The 13,249-nt window shown below is 42.8% G+C and overlaps 1 protein-coding gene across 6 annotated transcripts in view; it reads left to right on the top strand.

Moving 5' to 3' along the window:
• Nucleotides 1-13,249, top strand: part of LOC140739243 (uncharacterized) — a 112,885-nt gene that overhangs the window by 64,425 nt on the left and 35,211 nt on the right. For 4 of the 6 annotated variants that reach the window (XM_073067361.1, XM_073067365.1, XM_073067364.1 and 1 more), the window contains one exon: nt 9,847-9,903. In XM_073067361.1, the coding sequence (XP_072923462.1) occupies nt 9,847-9,903 (57 nt within the window). The remainder of the gene's footprint in view (nt 1-9,846; nt 9,904-13,249) is intronic. The other 2 variants (XM_073067363.1, XM_073067362.1) reach the window with 1 other exon arrangement.

Raw genomic sequence — 13,249 nt, 5'->3', positions numbered from 1 at the left:
AAGTGGGATAACATTAGCCATTCTCCAATCCTCAGGAACTGATCCTGAATCTAAGGAACATTGGAAAATGATTACCAATGCATCCGCAATTTCTAGAGCCACCTCCTTTAGTACCCTAGGATGCAGACCATCTGGACCTGGGGATTTGTCAGCTTTCAGTCCCATCAGTCTACTCATCACCGTTTCCTTCCTAATGTCAATCTGTTTCATTTCCTCTGTTACCCTATGTCCTTGGCCCATCCATACATCTGGGAGATTGCTTGTGTCTTCCCTAGTGAAGACAGATCTAAAGTACTTATTAAATTCTTCTGCCATTTCTCTGTTTTGCATAACAATTTCACCCAATTCGTTCTTCAAGGGCCTAACATTGTTCTTAATTATCTTCTTTCTCTTCACATACCTAAAAAAAGCTTTTGCTATCCTCCTTTATATTCCTGGCTAGCTTGCATTCGTACCTCATTTTTTCTCCCTGTATTGCCTTTTTAGTTAAGTTCTGTTGTTCCTTAAAAATTTCCCAATCATCTGTCCTCCTACTCAGCTTAGCTCTGTCATACTTCCTTTTTTTTTAATGCTATGCAATCTCTGACTTCCTTTTTCAACCGCTGTGGCCCCTTTCCCCCCTTTGAATCCTTCCTTCTCCGGGGGATGAACTGATTTTGCACCTTGTGCATTATTCCCAAGATTACCTGCCATTGCTGTTCCAGTCTTTTCTGCTAGGCTATCCGTCCAGTTAACTTTGGCCAGCTCCTCCCTCATGGCTCCATAGTTTCCCCTGTTCAACTGCAACACTGCCACCTCTGAGCTGCCCTTATCCTTCTCAAATTGCAGATAAAAACTTATCATATTATGGTCACTACCTCCTAATGTCTCCTTTACTTCAAGATCGCTTATCAAATCCTGTTCATTACACAACACTAAAACCGGAATAGCCTTGTCCCTGGTCGGCTCTCGTACAAGCTGTTCCAAGAATGCATCCCGTAGGCACTCTAGAAACTGCCTATCCTGGGGTCCAGCACCAACCTGATTCTCCCAGTTCACCTGCATGTTGAAATCCCCCATAACTACTGCAACATTAACTTTGCCACATGCCAATGTTAACTCCCTATTCAACTTGCACCCAATATCCATGCTACTGTTTGGTGACCTATCAACAACACCCATTAGGGTCTTTTTGCCCTTACTGTTCCTCAGTTCTATCCACACAGACTCTACTTCTCCTGATCCTATGTCCCCCCTTGCAAAGGACTGAATCTCATTCCTCACCAACAGGGCCACCCCACCCCCTCTGCCCACATTTCTGTCCCTACGATAGCACGTATACCCTTGTACATTCATTTCCCAGGTCTGATCTCCCTGCAGCCATGTCTCCGTTATCCCAACAACATCATAGTTACCCATTTGCACCTGAGCTTCAAGCTCATCCGCCTTATTTCTGACACTTTGTGCATTCAGATATAGAATTTTTAGCCCATTTCTCCTCTCTCCGTTTAAAACACTGCCTATTGTGCTTAACCCAGCTCCCCGAACTCCGATTGGGCTATATGCTCCTTGAATTTTGTTGTCCTTCCTAAATTTACTTATTCTTTCTGCACATTTAACTCCATGTTCCATCAGACCATCCCTCTGTACATGTGTCCTCCTTATCACTTGTTCCTCCTCACCTTGCTCTACTACACACTTAATATTCCGGAACCGTGTAGTCCCCACCTGTCCTTTATTCTTCAACTCGCTATCCTCTCTCACATTCTGGATCCCTGCCCCCTGCAAATTTAGTTTAAACCCCCCGAGAAGCACTAGCAAACTTTCCTGCAAGAATGTTAGTACCACTCCAATTCAGGTGTAAACCATCCCATCGGAACAGGTCTCACCTTCCCTGGAACAAAGCCCAATTATCTACAAACCTGAAGCCCTCCCTCCTGCACCATCCTCTCAGCCACTTATTAATCTGCATAATCCTTCTGTTCCTTGCCTCACTTGCACGTGGCACAGGTAGCAATCCTGAGATTGTTACCCTGGAGGTCCTGCCCTTCAGCTTCGCACCTAACTCCCTGAACTCACTATGCAAGACCCCCTCACTCATCCTACCCACGTCGTTGGTCCCTACATGGACCAGAACATCTGAGTTCTTGCCCTCCCTCTCGAGAATAACCTGCACCTGATCTGAGATGACCCGGACCTCGGCACCAGGGAGACAACATACCATCCAAGACTCCCGATCTTCCCCACAAAATCTCCTGTCTGCCCCCTGACTATAGAATCCCCTATCACTACTGCTCTCTTCTCTTCCGTCCTCCCCTTCCTAGTCGAGGGTCCAACCTCAGTGCCAGAGACAGGACCACTGCAACTTGTTCCTGGTAGGTCATCCCCATCAACAGTATCCAAAATGGTATACTTATTGTTGATGGGAATGGCCACAGGGGTGCTCTGCTCTCTCTATCTGCTCCCCCTGCCTCTCTTGACTGTCACCCATTTGCCTACCTCCTGTCTTTTCGGTGTGACTACCTCCCGATAACTCTTATCTATCTCTGCCTCTGCCTCCCGAATGATCCGTAGTTCATCCAGCTCCTGCTCCAATTCCCTAACTCGGTCTGATAGGAGCTGCAGCTGGATGCACCTTTTGCAGGTGTGGTCATCAGGGACAACTGCGTTGACCCTGACCTTCCACATACTGCATACGGAGCACACCACTGCTCTAACTGTCTCCCCCATTACCTGATCCCAGATTAGTCTGAATAAATGAAAAAAGTACCTACTGACCTTACCTTTTTTACCTCAGCAAGCACATACTCAGGCTCACTGATTTCCTCTCACCAAAGTCCCCTTGCACCGAAGCCCGCTGAGCCAAAGCCCAGCACTCTGCTCCCGCGCACTCCGCTGCCCGCTCCGACGCTGCTCGCTCCTAAAAGTGGGCCTCTTTTTAAACCCCGCGCATGCCGCTGACACCACCTGCACCTGCGCATTTTTACCTTCCTCCTCAGGTACTGTCCAGGTAGGTCCGATGGTCTCGGCCTACCTACAATGGCTGATCCTCTGATCCGCTGATCTCCAGTCGTCTGTTGACCTCGAGCACTCCTTGCTCCCGCACACTCCGCTGCCCGCACTGACACTGCCTGCTCCTAAAAGTGGGCCTCTTTTTAAACCCCGCTCTCGCCGCTGATGCCACCCGCGCCTGCGCAGTTTTACCTTCCTCCTCAGGTACTGTCCAGGTAGGTCCAATGGTCTCGGCCTACCTACAACCTACCTTAATTTGCGCTGTTTAATAAATCGGAGACCATGCAGTCTGCAATGTGTGATGAAATCTGAAGGATTATTCTAAAGTGGTCTGTTCCTTTAACAAGAGAGAGAGGGAGCGAACAGCTTGTGTGCTATTTCAGGGAGAGAGAACAACAGAAAGTCTGTGAGTTGCCTTGGAAACTGAAAGGAGGAGCTATATAATGGACAGCTGGTGTTCTGCACTACTTGGAGAGATATCCAAGGCCAGTTGACTTTTTAATCAAACACACACCACAGGAGACACACAAGACACACCACAGGAGACACACAACTCCAGAGGCAAGGAGGACACTGGTGAGCTTTGTGTGCCCACGACAAAGGTGGGGTTTTTGCTCACAGTGTGGACAAAGGAGTGACTGGTGGAACGCTATTGGTGTGTTCAACCCTGGCCTAGGTTGATAGCATTACCGTGGAAATGGTCCCCTTTTCTGTGGTCACAAGTTGGTAACTTTTTAAATACGTTTCAGGAACATGAGGATGACATGGAGGATCGGCATCAGCGTCGGCGTTGGAAGATAAACCAACATTCTAACTCTCTATCTCTCTCTCTCCAACTCTCCAAATCTACTCAAACCAAATTCCAGAACTGAACTGATTACTTACCATACCACCGTAAGACTGTATCATCTAATCACCTGAGCTGAGGAAGCTTATTTACTCACATATACTTATACTCTGCTAACCTGTTTACTTTATCTCATTTTATATTACTTTATTCATATAGGTAATAATAAAATAGAGTTTATAATGGAAGACTCAGACTCCAAGTATGTTCACTTCTGCTGGTTCTTTTTAACCCGTTACGGGGTACGTAACAAAATTGGGGGCTCGTCCGGGATATGAACAAATTTTCGACGCTCGTCCCGGAGATGAACAAAATTTGGTGGGAGCCATTCTAAAATTTGTTGAGATATGATTGTGGAAATTCTCTTTTGATTTGTGTGAGTGGATTATCAGCAGAAATGGAGTTTGTGGTTAATAAGTTTGTGGCAGAACCATCCCGGAGGCATTAGATAATGCTAAGAGGGATTGGGAATTGCTTGCAAGTTAAAAGTTAAAGTGACCTCTCACATGAAGAATGCTCAGATACAGCTTTAATAGCACAGCATTATGTAGCCGAGGGGAAATTTGAAGAGGAGGTGTTGGAAATGTTTGCTGAAGGTAAAGTACTTAGTGAGGCTGAGGTTCAGCTTCAGTTAGCAAAACTGAAGTATGAGTATGAGTTGAAATTAAAACAGTTGGGAGGCTGAAGAGGCAAAGACAGAGACAGTTTGAGAGGGAGATATGGCAGCAACAGGATCAAGCGTCAGGTAGGGGTAAGGAGCTGGTGGTACTGTTCAATATCAGCCAAGAAATTAAGTTAGTACCACCATTTGATGAAGCTGAAGTCAACCAGTATTTCCTACACTTCAAAAAGGTGGCCCATTCTCAGAAATGGCCAAGGGATGACTGAGCTGTCATGTTGCAAAGTGTGTTGAAGGGGAAGGCTCAGCAGGTGTTTTCTGCCCTGACCCTTGAACGTTCAAGGAATTATGATACAGTGAAAGATGCAGTGCTTAAAGTCCATGAGTTGGTTCTGGAAGCGTATAGACAAAATTTCACAGATTTAAGGCAGTCCGGCAGCCAAACTTATGTGGAGTTTGCCCACGAAAAACAGGTGTACTTCAATTGCTTATATACCTCAGAAGCGGTACCTGAGGGTTTGGGTGGCTTGAAAGAGCTGGTAGTGATTTGAACACTTTAAGAAATGTGTTTCCAATTATGTAAGGGCATACGGAGATTAAAAGGATGCCACTACCTTGTGGGAGTTTGCTAGGTTAGCAGACAAGGTTGTCTTAACCCACAAGTTTACTCTGGATGGGAGTTTCCCAGAGAGTAACTGGGAGGATCAGGGGAACCTGGAATTTGAAACTGGGACTGCTATTGAAAGCCTAGAAGAGGCAGCTGTCCCGATTGCCTGTGTTCAGGTTGTTGAAGCACCTGTGAATTTCCAGGGTCTTGAACCTTGCGTTGAAACTCAGTTAAGGTCTGAGGTGTCTGACTTGGTTAAGAAGGAATGCAGTCTTTTTGAGCCAGATGGACTTGGTTCAGTGAATGAAGGGTTAATCTTGGTGCCGGAGGAAATTGAGGATTCTCAGTCACTTGTGTCAGATAGTGTTCTAAAAGTTGGTGATGAGTTGAAAGCTGGTGATGTGTATTTTATTGGAAATATTGAGAAAGGTGCTGTTTCTGGATTTTTAAATAGAGAACTTGGGAAGTTTGGACTGGTTTTGTGACCTTTGACCCTGCTTGCAGGACAATGGCCTGTAGAAATATGTGAAACTCTGTTGAATTTTCTTTTCACAGTGGGAAGTAAACAACTGCAAGGCCATGGAGTTGTTGTTCGCAATTGCAATGTGAAAAGAAAGGATTATTTTGGGTTTGGGAGACCACCTGACTGGGTTACTCTAGAGACGAATTGAGCTATAAGTTGTAAGAACAGAATCAATCGGTTGTTTGGAAATCCTCATAATGTAAATATGGTCTTCGTAAGCTTAGTGACGGTACTGAGTTTGGTAAACACTAGGTTGGCACCTATCCAGGGTGGAGTTTATTCAGCAGTACAGCTAACAAGCAAGCTTGTGGCTGATGACACACACACAGATACTGATGTGAACACCACATGCCCAATAACCTGAAGCATGTCTAAAAAGGCTGCTGATGCAGTTAGCAAAGACTGGGGTTTAACCTGTGAGAAATTGTCAGAGACTTTCCTACCTTCCATGTTACATCAGAATTTAGGTAGTAAGCAGGATGAGAAAGGTTTGTCCTTGTCCAGGGATAAATTTATAGTGGTACAAAGTAGAGATTCTGAAATTGCTGTGTTAAAGGAGACAGCTCTCACAGAAGAGGAGGTTCAGAGAGAGTCAGTAGGATATTATCTTAAGAATAGGGTGTTACTGAGGAAGTGGAGACCACCTACAGTGCCTGCAAGTGAGGATTGGGCCATTGAACATCATGTTGTGGTCCCGAAAGTTTACAGAGATGAGATTTTAAACATGGCTCATAGTATGCCTTTAGGTGTACACTTTGGAGTGAGGAAGACAATAAACAGGATTATGAAGGAATTCTACTGGCCTAATTTAAGGAAGGATGTTATGAACTTTTGCAAGACCATGGTATAAGCCTTATAAAATTTTACACACTGGTAGGTCTACAAAAAGAAATCCAATTTGACCAGGGAAGTAACTTTACTTCGAAACCATTCCAGGGGATAGTTAAGGAGTTGAGAGCTAAGCACATTGTGTCACCTTTGACCCTACTCAGAGAGCAATGATCAGCTCATACTGTAAGTATGAGTGTGCTTAGTTATGTTTTGGAATTCAGAGACAGACTTAACAAGGCTGGTGACCGTGTAAAGCAGAATTTACAGCACTCTCAGATAAACATGAAACATGTTGGAGAAAGGTTCTTGGTGCTGTTCAATCTCCTTACCAACCCCCCTTAGAGGACCATATGAAATAATTAAGAGAATTGATTCTTTAAATTATGTTATTAGGACTCCTGACCAGAGAAAGGCTGCACAGCTCGTCCATGTAGATATGATCATGGGGTATCATGACCCCAAACCTGCAGCTGTGAGTACTATTATGACAATAGAGGAGATTGTGGTGTCTGGTACTGGAATACCAGAGCTCCCTGTAGTTTCCACAAGACTCAGAAATTCTGATGTTTTGAAAAATCTTGATGGAAAGACTCAATGTTTGCAGTCCAGGCAGTGAAAACAACTGAAGAGCTTAATTAACAAGTCTAAAGACTTATTCCCTGACATTTCAAGACGGTATATGGATGCAGTACATGATGTAATTGTAAATGAAGTTAATCCCATTAAGCAGGACCCTTACAGAATGAACCAAGACAAAAAATAAAATGGTTGAACAAGAAATTGAATACATGCTAACAGCTGGCATAATTAGGCCAACCACTTCAGACTGGGCATCACCGTGCATAATTGTCCCTACATCGGATGGGGGTATGAGATTCTGTGCTGATTACAGGAAAGTTAATGCAGTAAATAAGATAGAATGAATGAATGAATGAATGAGTGAATGACTGTATTGACAGAGTAGGGAAGGCTCGATACCTTACAAAGATTGACCTGTTAAAAGGTTACTGGTGTGTTCCTTTAACAAAAAGTGCTAAAGAAATATCTGCATTTTTGACACCATCTGGATTGTATGAGTACAATGTTTTACAATTTGGGATGGAAAATGCTCCAGGGACATTCCAAAGGATGATGAATTCAGTGATTCAGGGTTTAGAAAATACAGAGGCTTATATTGATTATTTTGTTGTATGGAATGTCACCTGGGAAGACCATATCTCAACTGTAGAGAAACTATTTGAAAGGCTGTCCAAGGCCAATCGCACTGTAAACCTTGCTAAAAGTGAATTTGGCCATGCCACTGTCACATATCTTGGCTATGTAGTAGGCCAGGGCCAACTGGCACTTGTGCAGGCCAAGGTTCAGGCTATTGCTGAGGCTCCCGTTCCAACAGCAAGAAAGCGTTGTGGAGGTTTCTAGGAATGGTTGGGTATTACCGTAAGTTTTGTAAGAACTTCTCAGACATCGCTCTCCCTCTAACGAAACTCCTAGGGAAGAGTGAAAGATTCGTGTGGAATGACCTTTGCCAAGAGGCATTTGAACACCTGAAAACCATCCTGTGTTATCACCCTGTGCTCAAAGCACCAGATTTTAATAAACCATTTTCAATCGCGGTAGACACTAGTGATGGAGCTGATGGGGCAGTATTGTTGCAAAAGGATGATGATGAAATTGAACATCCAGTAGCTTATTTCTCAAAGAAATTTAATGTGCTTCAGAAAAATTATTCTACTGTTGAAATAGAGCTGCTAGCACTCATTTTAGCATTGCAACATTTCAATGCCTACATATGCCCTGCGCAGAAACCACTTGTGATTTCTACAGACCATAATCTATTGGTGTTTCTGAGTAAAATGAAGGATAAGAATCGAAGGTTACTTAACTGGAGTCTGATCTTGCAAGAAAATGACATGGAAATAAATCACGTGACAAGTGCTGACAATGTTATAGCAGATGGTCTAGATGCTAAGTTTAAGTTTGTAATGCTATGTTACCTGATAATTACACATGTATTGCTTTAAGCTGTATAATCATTGGTTAAGGCAAAAATTTTGCTGTTTCATCAAAATTTTTCCTAAAAGGAGAAAAGTGTGATGAAATCTGAAGGATTATTGTGAAGTGGACTATTCATTTAACAAGAGAGAGAGGGAGCGAACAGCTTGTGTGCTATTTCAGGGAGAGAGAGCAACAGAAAATCTGTGAGTTGCCTTGGAAACTGAAAGGCGGAGCTATATGATGGACAGCTGTTGTTCCGCACTACTTGAAGAGATATGCAAAGTCAGTTGTCTTTTTAATCAGACACACACCAGAGACACTCCACAGGAGACACACGACTCCAGAGGCAAGGAGGACGCTGGTGAGCTTTGTGTGCCCACGACAAGTGTGGGGTTTTTGCTCACAGTGTGAACTAAGGAGTGACTGGTAGAACACTATTGGTGTGTTCAACCCTGGCCTAGGTTGATAGCATTACCGTAGAAACAGTCCCGTTTTCTGTGGTCACAAGTTGGTGACTTTTTAAATATGTTTCGAGAACATGAGTACGACATGGAGGATTGGCATCAGCATCGGCATTGGAAGATAAATCAACATTCTAACTCTCTATCTCTCTCTCTCTCCAACTCTCCAACTCTACTCAAACCAAATTCCAGAACTGAACTGATTACTTACCATACCACCATAACACTGTATCATCTAATCACCTGAGCTGGGGAAGCTTGGGAACCTTATTTACTCACCTATATATGTATATGCATATACTCTGCTAACCTGTTTACTTTATCTCATTTTATGTTACTTTATTCATGTAGTTACTAATGAAATAGAGTTTATAATGGAAGACTCAGACTCCAGGTGTGTCCATGTCTGCTGGTTCTTTTTAATCCGTTATGGGGAACTTAACAAATGTCACACAACAGAGTTAATCTTGCAAGACTCTTTGCTTTGGAAATAGAAAGCTTTGGTTTCAATTCCCCATTATGATCTTGAATGTGTAATTCAGACCAATGCTTCATGGAGGCTACGAAAGATGAGACCAGTTTTGCTGGTAAATTGAAAACATTTTGAAGGACAGCAGGGAGCTGGCTTGGTGAAAATTCAAGTTCAAGGTCAAGTTTATTGGCATTCAACTGTACACATGTATACAGCAAAATGTAACAATATTCCCCTGGGACCATGGTGCATAACACCGTACATTTATCATAAACAGCATGAAAATTAATATTAATACAAGTATATTAAGAGACAATAAGAAAAATCTTCCCTAAGCTATTAGCAACATAACTAATAAGCTATTTCATTTAAATTTAAAACCTTAGTAATGTTACTCACCTAACAATGATGTTTTCACCTCAGACTTAATCCATTATCTTTGCTTTGTTAAGGCCTCTGTATTTAAAATCAAATTCTTAATTTCTATCTCATCTCTGCAGATACAGAGGAAGATATTCATTATGGGTCCATCTCCTTCCGGACGAATGCACCAGGTGGTAAAAAGACATAGTTTTCCAACTCTTCTTTCAGTTCTGATTTCTTTTAATTAACTGAGTTTTATTAGCACTGGGTCTGAAACCCTGTTGACTTTGGAAAACATATAACAGCATCAGACAGTCCTGGGATAAAGTCCTTCACTCTGTCCATTAATACACTGTGGGTCAGACAACTGAGCCTTGGGTGGTAGCACAGCCTTGCCTGAATGGATTCAACAAGCCTCCAGAGATGTGGGCAGACGTTGCAACTCAGTAGTATATCATTGGTAGTGCTGCCTTTCTGGTCAGAGGTTAAACCTTGACAATTGTTGTGTAAGGGACAACAAGTCTCTAGCTAAGTTGTGAAGTAATGAAAGGAATTTTAAGTCTAATGTCCTATACCAATTAACATGATTAAGAAAAAGGCCTAAAAATTTGTTTCAGGAAAATCCATTTATACATGTTATGTGTTAAAGAGCACATATGTTAAAAAGCGTTTGGATGCTGTTCATAGACTTTAGTTCCGCATTCAACACAATCATCCCTCAGAAACTGATTGGAAAGCTGAGCCTATTGGGCCTGAACACCTCCCTCTGCAACTGGATCCTAGAATTCCTGACTGGGAGATCTCAGTCAGTCCGGATCGGGAGCAGCATCTCCAACACCATCACACTGAGCACGGGGGCTCCCCAGGGTTGCTTGCTCAGTCCACTGCTATTCACTCTGCTGACCCACGACTGTGCTGCAACACACACAGCTCGAACCATATCATCAAGTTCGCCGATGACATGACCATGGTGGGTCTCATCAGCAAGAACAACGAGTCAGCTTACAGAGACTAACGGACTGGTGCAGAGCCAACAACCTGTCTCTTAATGTGAACAAAACAAAAAAGATGGTTGTTGACATCAGGAGGGCATGGAGCAACCACTCCCCACTGAACATCGACGGCTCCTCGATAGAGATTGTAAAGAGCACCAAATTTCTTGGTGTTCACCTGGCGGAGAATCTCACCTGGTCCCTCAACACCAGCTCCATAGTAAAGAAAGACCAGCAGCGTCTCTACTTTTTGCGAAGGCTGAGGAAAGTCCATCTCCCACCCCACATCCTCATCACATTCTACAGGGGTTGCATTGAGAGCGTCCTGAGTAGCTGCATCACTGCCTGGTTCGGAAATTGTACCATCTCGGATCGCAAGATCCTGCAGCGGATAATGAGATCAGCTGAGAAGACCATCGGGGTCTCTCTTCCTGCCATCATGGACATTTGCACTACACACTGCATCCGCAAAGGAAACAGCATTATGAAGGACCCCATGCACCCGTCATACAATCTCTTCTCCCTCCTGCCATCTGGTAAGAGGCTCCGAAGCATTCTGGCTCTTACAACCAGACTATATAACAGTTTCTTCCCCCAGGCTATCAGACTCCTCAATACCTGAAGCCTGGACTGACACTTTTCCCTACTGTCCAGTTTATTATTTATTGTAATGCCGGTATTTTCTGGCTTCCTACTCTTTCCTTTCCAGTCCTGATGAAGAGCCTCGTCCCAAAATGTTGGCTCTTTATTCCACTCCATTAATTTTGCTTGACCTGTTGAGTTCCTCCATCATTTTGTGTGTGTTAGTTAAAATATGTATATTGTTTACATATCAAATAATTTGGATCAAAAGCCGTAATCATTTACAGCCTGTGTTATTAAGACACATTTCAACAAGGAGAGCCATCATTTTGAACCTGTGGAATCTGACTAACCTAAGTTGTCCCAAGATTCTATTTTATGTGTATAAAAACATTTTCTGTTTCTTTTTTTTTCTGTACATTTTTCATCCCAACAACTCGCTGTACACATTTTAGGCTTCTGTGAACCATTCATAGCACAAGAGGCAAACTGCCCACTCCATACTCTGGAGCGTTTCCCTCAGGAGGTCCGTGCACCATTAAATTAATTTCCTCATATCCTCCCTCCTACCCAACCCTCCCCACCCCAAGATCAGTGATCTCCCTGCAAATGTTTTTTTTTGCATCTTTCTGACCCCCCCCCCCCCACCACCCCACTTGTTTTACTCCATCTCCACAGGTCAGCAGACAGGTAACATTGCACGTGTTCCTGATTATGACAGTATGCACATGTGAGAGTGGTACTTCTTTTCAAAATATACTTTATTCAACATATAGTAAAAGCAAAGGTCAATCATTTTCTTAAAGCAAGGATGTCCTGGTTTCACAGTTTATGTGGTGACATATAATCTGATGTTACAGCATTGAATCAAATTGGATATAGACTAATTTTTGGACTAGAGTACACTATCATTCTCATATAACTTTGTGGAAGCTTGCTTTGCCAACTAGATTACTGGGCTTCTTTCATTGCAAAAAATTATCACAATCCAGAAGCACTTAATCACTGTGGAGGATGTTCTGAGATTCTAAAAGCCTCTGCCTTAACACACATTAATTAGTTATTCAAGAACTTCAAATAAAAAATTATGTCATGAGCAAAAAGAAAGCATTCTGCCTCTGTATCCAGATACATGCAATTTACAGAGCAACCCAAGATTACTGTTGTACTTTGAAGGAAAATTCTTAAATTCATGGAAAATCCAGATCCAGATGCAATTGGAGACCTTTCTTTTCTTAACTGGATTTGAGAATGCAGGCACTGAATAACAAATAAAGCTCAGATGTTTGAGCCACATTCTGCAAAATGAAATGCTTAGCAACTTCATTTAGACCGTGAAAGAGATTTATACTTTTTACTTTGTTCATTTCGTTTTTCCACCAACCTCAGAATATCCACATGAGATTCCCAATTTAAATGAACTTAAGAAAATATCACGAACAATGTCTGACCAAAACTGTATAGTGTTAAAAGCGAATAGTAGCAAACACTGCAATGCAGCAAGCAGAAAATGCAGTGACTACAGTCCCATTTTGAGAATCACAGAGATGTCGCACAGGGAAATGGGACACTGGTGAGAACACCAAGGAGGTAGCAGTTCAGTTTATGATCTGCACTGCGAAATACAGTGGATTCTGGTTAATTGGGATGTGTCAGGGCCAGAGCATTTTGGCCCGATAATTGGCTGCCTCTATTAACTGAAGCTTCATGGAGATAATTTAAAAGGTATCAAAAAAGAGAAAGTATCATTTAACTGAGTATCAACTTATGTATTTAAATCTAGGGTTCCCAGCCTGGGGCCCACAGAACCCTTGCTTAATGTTAGGGGTCCATGGCACAAAAATGTAATATGGAAAAAATAAGAACACTATCAGTACTCTGGTGGTTGTCCATCATATCCACTGATGACAGGAAATCTGTACAGGAGAGTTTTTAAAGTTATAAAGCTGTTGCACAGGGGAAGTTC

The sequence above is a fragment of the Hemitrygon akajei genome, chromosome 15 (genome assembly GCF_048418815.1).
Source record: "Hemitrygon akajei chromosome 15, sHemAka1.3, whole genome shotgun sequence".
NCBI classification, from domain to species: Eukaryota; Metazoa; Chordata; class Chondrichthyes; order Myliobatiformes; family Dasyatidae; genus Hemitrygon; species Hemitrygon akajei.
This window is presented reverse-complemented; position numbering and strand designations above follow the sequence as displayed.